At 40.9% G+C, this 6,705-nt stretch overlaps 1 protein-coding gene and 1 pseudogene across 1 annotated transcript; one reads left to right on the top strand and one right to left on the bottom strand.

Annotated features, from left to right (window-relative positions):
• Positions 1-235: 235 nt before the first annotated feature.
• On the top strand, positions 236-3,829 carry LOC136471408 (early nodulin-93-like). The gene is made up of 4 exons (XM_066469133.1): positions 236-477; positions 1,035-1,096; positions 1,347-1,422; positions 3,512-3,829. Exons 1-4 carry the CDS (start codon positions 414-416, stop codon positions 3,601-3,603), a joined length of 294 nt encoding a protein of 97 aa, XP_066325230.1. The 5' UTR covers positions 236-413; the 3' UTR covers positions 3,604-3,829.
• Positions 3,830-4,213: 384 nt separating this feature from the next.
• Positions 4,214-6,237, bottom strand: LOC136468758 (protein ALP1-like; annotated as a pseudogene).
• Between the last annotated feature and the right edge of the window lie 468 nt (positions 6,238-6,705).

Here is a 6,705-nt window from a genome sequence, read left to right as displayed (position 1 = left end):
CCGTTTTGGAGGAGCCACAAATTGTGGCTCCTCCAAAACGGCTCCAGCTCCTCTGCTTTTTACTGAAAAACGGCTCCTCCAGAAAAACGTTTTGCAGGGCTCCTCTAGAGGAGCCAGAGCCGGAGCCGGAGAGGAGCCCTGCCAAACAGGCCCTAAAAAAAGTGGCGGCTAAGGCTGAGTGGGCCCGTGCCGTCGTTTAGTCCTCATCAATCACGACTTCACGAGCTGGGCTGTGCAAGTTCGATCCGATCCGGGCCCGATCTTCCCACTCGCCCACCACCCACAAGGAGAAACAAATTCTTCTAGCTCTCGCTCGCTCGCACGCTCGCCATCATCCTCTGGCCCCTGCGCTCGACGAAACGACGGCCAGAACCCCAACAGTGGAGGAAGCTAGAAGAGTCCCGAGAGAGAGCATGGCCGGCAGGAGCTTCCTTATTCGTTCCCCCAAGGAGGAGGAGTCCGACGCCGCCGTCAGAGGTAGAATGCGTCCAACTCTCTCCCGCGTCGATTCCCGTTTCCCACCGCGTGCCATCTGATTCCCCGATCCATTATCGGCACGAATTCGGGATAGTTAGATTTGTTCTGCTTGCGCAAGGGGTTTTGGCAATGGGCGCCGTGCAAATCTAGAGTGGGTGGGTGATTGGTGTCTGACTCTGAGAGTTTTGGGATAGTCGCGGAGCCAAAGACGGGCTTTTGGTCTGGTTTCGATCTCCATTCCCCCCGCGGGGCTACATTTTCCTTCCCCTTTGTCTTGACGGTCTTAAGTTAGCGGGTGTGTTGCAGTGATTATTATTAGTATATACATCTGCACTCACATGGTACGTCTCTTGATCAGCAGTTCCTTGTGAATTAAACTGTTCAATTTCTCTCTGATATCTTAGCAGACCTGCAGTTGAATGAACACAGTGGCAGTGTGTGTGTGTTTGGGTGGGGGGTAGTGGGTTATTATCATCGCGGAATCAGTGACAAGAGTTCTGGTTGTCAGTTTTGTTTTGTGTGCTGTGATGTTAATTTCTAGAGTTTTTCTGTTACAGAGGCTGTACTACTGGGAGCAAAGAACGCCGCAATAGCTGGTACTGTGGTGGCGGTTCCCACGGTGTGTAATTGTTTAACTGTTATTAGTAGTATCCTTGCTTTTGGTATTCTTGCTTTTTTGAGGATTCATTCCACCAACCTGTTATGTCTCCCCTTATAATTTATGTAGTAGTATGAAAATTGAAATTCTAATGGCTGAAAAAAACTAGCTACCTTCTATAGCATTCTTTTCCCCTTATGTTTAAGTATGGTGTGTTTGGATCGTTTCCTGCTTATGGTTCTGATCTACATGAAAATTTTACCTGGCGCAGTTGGTTGGCTGCCGTGTTCTTCCTTGGGCTAAGGCGAATCTCAACTACACTGCACAAGCACTCATCATATCTGCAGGTACCGTTCTACTTAAAACTAGTTGTTGAGCTAATGTAGCTGGCTGAAGACAATTGTCATATAGTTGAATCATAACGTTGAATTTGTTTATATGGTAGCTTTAATATTGGGCCTAAGTAATGGAATTCTGTGGACATTTTAGTGAGTCGCTTTGTTACAGCTCCTGTTTTATGGTTAATACTTACATTGTCTTTACGATATAATGTAACCATATGAAGGTACATAGATATCCAAATCGAACATGGTGCCTGTTTCTTTGATATGCTGAAAGACACTTTGATGTCTGAATCTGTATCCTGTCAGTTCAGATTTTGAACTTCTCACGATAAGAAATTCGTAAACTCAGTTGTTAGATGCTTTCCCCCTATTTATGGTTTGCATTATAACAATTATCGTATTCTCTCCTTTTTAGAGCATGAATCAGATGTTCTCATACTTACATGGACCCTATTTTAAAAAACATCCCTAGAGTTTGTTAGTTATAAGGATCCCATCCTCTATGATCCACGAGCCCTTTTTTGTTTGTTCAGCTTATTAGCAATGTGTCCTTTCAGTTCGCTATCTATAATTGAAATCTGATCTATTTTGGTTTACAAGTTACTTGAACTTAAACTTGGTTTGCATTGCATGCCAAACCTTGAGAAATGACATGTGTCATGCATGAGTGAAGTTTGGCATTATTGATTAGAAGAAAAGCATCCTGCTTCCAGCTTACATCAATGAGATTCTTCAATGCTCATATCAGAAAAGTAGGACAGCCTTCTTTCTCTGATGTTGTTAGGAGGGAACACAAGAATAAGAGTTATGTTGATGAATTACTGGCACGTTTGTGTGACTAGTAAGACAGATGAAATACCACTATTTTGAAAAGAATGCATGTGATGGTGTAGACCGTTGCTCGAAGATTATGTGTTCCTCTCTTTTCCAGCTCCCAAGAAACGAGTAGGCTCTGGTGCACTGGTGTGCGAAAAACATTACTCCCTCCGTTCCAAATTATAAGTCGTTTTGACCTTTTAGTTACACCAATTTTGCTATGTATCTAGATGTAATGTATGTCTACATACATAGCAAAATCTATGTACCAAAAAAGTCAAAGTGACTTATAATTTGGAACGGGGGAGGTACTTAGAAACTCTTGTAAAGTTATAGATGAGTCTATGCTCTGGTGCACTGCGGGCGGAAAACGTTTAAGCGAGATCTTGCCCATGAGCTGATTCCGTTCTCCTTTGTGGTTTCTGAGATATCTTTCTGGTTGGCTGAGCCCTCCTTGGATAGGCTTCTTTTCTATGTAACTTAAGTACTTTAACTTAAAACAATGGATGTGAAGTGGTTTCACTTTCTTTCTCAAGTGAGTAGCTTCAAATATCTTGTCAGATTGCTGATTGTATCATGTGCCACATAAGACACAGAAGTCACATCACCAGTCTGCATGATTAAAATGCAAATCAGAGCTTTAGCATAGCATCGACAATAAATGAAATAAGTTGGATTGTTTGTTCTGTCTGTCTGGAGGTATTGGTTTATAGGGCTTCTTTTATAATGTATTCAAATTATTCTGCTCAAGTGAAGTATTTGCACAAGTACAGATCGGCATGTAACCTGGGTTTTTTCCCCTTCTTTCTTTTGTTTTATTCCTCTTAAGTTCTAGTGAGTCTGGATGACCATATATGTCCCAATGAGGTTAGGCAACTTTCATGTTTTCAGAGTGGACTAGTTTAAATTAATAAATTCACTGTTCCAATGGTAGTTTGGTACATGAAGTGACCATCATGGACTATTGATTTTCTGAAGTGTTAACAGTTGTACCATATTTTGATATGCTATTGGTAGCACACTAAGACCTTGTTTGTTTTGTGCTTCTGCATCTCAAAAGCCAACAGCAGAAACAAACAGCCTACTTGTAAAACCACACCCAGACTTGCATCTGGTTTACCAGGTTTCTGTAATCTGTAGTAGTAAAGGTTGCTTTTGCTTCTCCAGAAATGGTGGTGTGCTTTTACTAGAAGCATGCTTCTGGAGACGCCATAACTCGCAGAAGCCCCAACAAACCATTGAAAACATTCTGAAATTTTACTGGTTTGTTTGACAGCCTGTATCGCTGGCTTCTTCATCACTGCTGACAAAACCATTCTACGGAACGCACGACAAAACACCATCGGGAAGCTTGACAAGTCAACTTGATGCAGAGATGTAGCTGAAAAGGTTCTCTGGTTGCTGCGGCGGTTGATAGGGTACCTTTCGCCCCAATGCAGTGTCACCATTTCCCTTTGTGGACAATCAAATTTTCGGTGTTTAGCTACTCAAGCCAAAGGTTGTGTTGTAAAGACGTGCTACCTGATGGGCCCAACTATTGTATCCAGTTTACTCCCAATTTGAATCAGAATAAAAGATGGTGCTGTGGGTTGCATATGCTTGTGTAGACATGGCTTAGGCCCTTGTTCTGAGCACTCAAAGTTTCAGTAATATTGACCTGGAACTTGTGATGACTAAGAACGGGGATTAGCGATGTGATCTCTTTGTAATTACCAAATACAGCAGGTTCATGTTGGATAAGGTATGACCGTATGAGTTAAAGGTAGCGTAGAGCAAGGTGAGGTAAGATATGAATAACTCCTACGAGGTAACTAATAACTATATAGAATCCTAAAGAATATAAACACACTTACAACCAGCATGATTCTCCTACTGTTTAGCCATGATATTAGAGCACTATTTACAAAGGCATGGAACTTAACAAAGTACTCCAATACAAACTGAAATATGCAGAACATATCCTCCCAAACAGAGCAGACTACTGAAAATACCACATCTGAAACCAAATAGCCATGGTACTTATCACAGTTATCATTGGAGCTTGACTACTGAAATACTGAGCAGTTTGAAAAAAAAAAACAAATCATGCAACAGATCAAACAGGGAAGAACAATGACTATAGTTCTGAGCAGTAAGATATGAGCACTAATATCAACAGTAAGATATGAGCTGAGTAGCAGTAATATCAACAGAAACAGCAGGCTAACCTCAACGTATGCCTCCCAAACAGCATCACTATCAACAGAAATCTTGTTTTTGTTCGAATCCCAACCAAACCCACTAGTGCCAAGCATACCATTGATGATAGAGTGATGTTTATCAAACGTCTTGCTTCTTGACAGGATGTTATCTTTTGTGACTTCCTTTCGGCACTTCTCACGGATATTTTTTATGGCTGCAGTGTAAACATGGGGCTTCCATCCATTTTGAGATTTATCACCCTTGTTATAGTACTCCACAAAAGTGTCCAGTAGTATCTTGTCCATATCATCATTCCAAGCAACATAACCCCTGCCAGACTTTTTGTCTTTCTCCATATCCTGCATCCAAAAAAGTGGAATTGTATTAGGAAGTAAATATGCAATATGTGAGAAGAACTAATAATTATAAAACAAAATCGTAAGCTCTATACTGAAATAAACCAATAAGGCAGAAAAAGAAGTCTTATCATACATTTAATTAAGCATGTTGACCACGCCTCGCTTGGTAATCCACAAACATTTCGTTAGCTTTCATGTCTCTAAAATTATTCCAGACATTTGATGATTGTACATCTGTAATTGAACTCATTTCACTATGAACATCAGTGGGTTCAAGGGATATCGCTTGATCAACTTGTTGCATAAGAAGGTCATCCATGTCTCGCTGTCAATCACTTACAAAGTTATGCAATATGCAGTAAGCATTGATTATCCTAATCTGCACATATGTAGTACAAATGAGTTTACATGCTTAATGGAACACACGATTGAAATGGCACAAGTTGAATAGTTGTAGCTAAGCTGCTAATTCCGATATACCTGGTTTTTTAAGTCAAAGTATGAGTTGCTTCTTAGGATCGGCCACCTCATCTTCAGCAACCCAAATGTCCTCTCTATCACATTTCTAGCTGATGAATGGCGCAAATTGAATAGTTCTTTGGCAGTGGATGGGTTATGCCCTTGAGCATCCCACTCTTTCAAATGATACCGAGTGGATCGATATGGAGCAAGAAAACCTGGCCCATTTGTATACCCGGCATCTACTAGATAATATTTCCCTATTGTTTAAAAAACAGGCATCATTTGATTTCAGTTCCTATAGTGACAACAACTCTATTCTAGTGTTAGGATGTAGGTATTTACCATTTGGGACAGAGAATGCATCATCTCGTGACATTGCATCGCGTAGCACGTGTGAATCTGACGCTGATCCTTCCCAGCCCGCTAAGACGTAGACAAATTTCATTTGTCGGTCACAAACCTCCAAAACATTGGTGGTGATCTGTTGTTTTTTATTTCTATATCTTCCTTGGTCAGCCAACGGAACACAAACGTTAATGTGTGTCCCATCTAGAGCTCCAAGACAGTCTTCGAACCACTTCCACTTAGAATCTTCGGGTTGTATGGTTGATGGGTCCAGAAGCTTAATAAACTCATGGCATAATGATAAAATGCATCGCAACACCTCATTGAAATGACGACTGATAGGCTCAAGCGTCCACCCATATGTGCTACGGATTACCCTCATCTTTATGGCATGACCAACTATAAGCAAAAATATTGCCACCTTTTCTTCTACGGACACATTCAAGGTATCACACATGTCACACCTCTCACGTAAGATGGCGCACAGGTCAGAAAATGATCTCTTAGTTAAGCAGAAACTATCATAGCAATTCACATCTGAGCCCTGGTATAGATTCCTAAGCATTTGTTTCTTTGTTCTAACATCTCTCTCTGCCTCTTCATCGGCATGAAGAATATGTCTAGGTCTTTTCCGATGATACCAATGTGCTATCATGGTCATCAAAGTAACAAAAAAAACAGCAGCTACTCTCTTTCTCTTCTTCCTTTGTTTTTGCCTCATTTCTTCCACACTTGTGTTAACCAATTCTAAATTATTATCAGACATCTAAATCACATATATGCAAAAGAAATGCTTCAGCACAAAGGAAAAGAAGGGTTGTATTCTAAAGTTACTGAGTGGCTGAAAAAAGGCCATTGCAGCCAACAATTCAAGTGTAGGAAAAGAAGGGTACAGCGACTGCTGTGTTCCTGCTTGACGAGGTACAGCAATGTTATTTAAATGAAATAATTTTGATTTCAGCTATCTTGAAATAATTCGAAGCTCAGCAATGGAACCGCTTCTTAGGCAAAGCAATGTTTTTTTTTGTTTTTGTTGGGGAAGCATGATTGCCTGTTTGGCATGGTTGGCCTTGGTGGTGTTTGGTCCAACTTTCTTTTTCTGGAGAATATGGACTAGTACGTG

This window comes from Miscanthus floridulus, chromosome 8, assembly GCF_019320115.1.
Source record: "Miscanthus floridulus cultivar M001 chromosome 8, ASM1932011v1, whole genome shotgun sequence".
Lineage (NCBI taxonomy): Eukaryota > Viridiplantae > Streptophyta > Magnoliopsida > Poales > Poaceae > Miscanthus > Miscanthus floridulus.
The sequence above is the reverse complement of the archived record's forward strand: the minus strand, read 5'-3'. Positions and strand labels throughout refer to the sequence as shown.

Excerpts from the sequence above, each read along its gene's own strand:
- LOC136471408 (XM_066469133.1), top strand. The coding sequence starts at position 414 with ATGGCCGGCAGGAGCTTCCTTATTCGTTCCCCCAAGGAGGAGGAGTCC. Across the intron at positions 1,097-1,346 it reads CTGTGGTGGCGGTTCCCACG|TTGGTTGGCTGCCGTGTTCT; the intron begins GTGTGTAATTGT and ends TACCTGGCGCAG. Across the intron at positions 1,423-3,511 it reads AGCACTCATCATATCTGCAG|CCTGTATCGCTGGCTTCTTC; the intron begins GTACCGTTCTAC and ends TTTGTTTGACAG.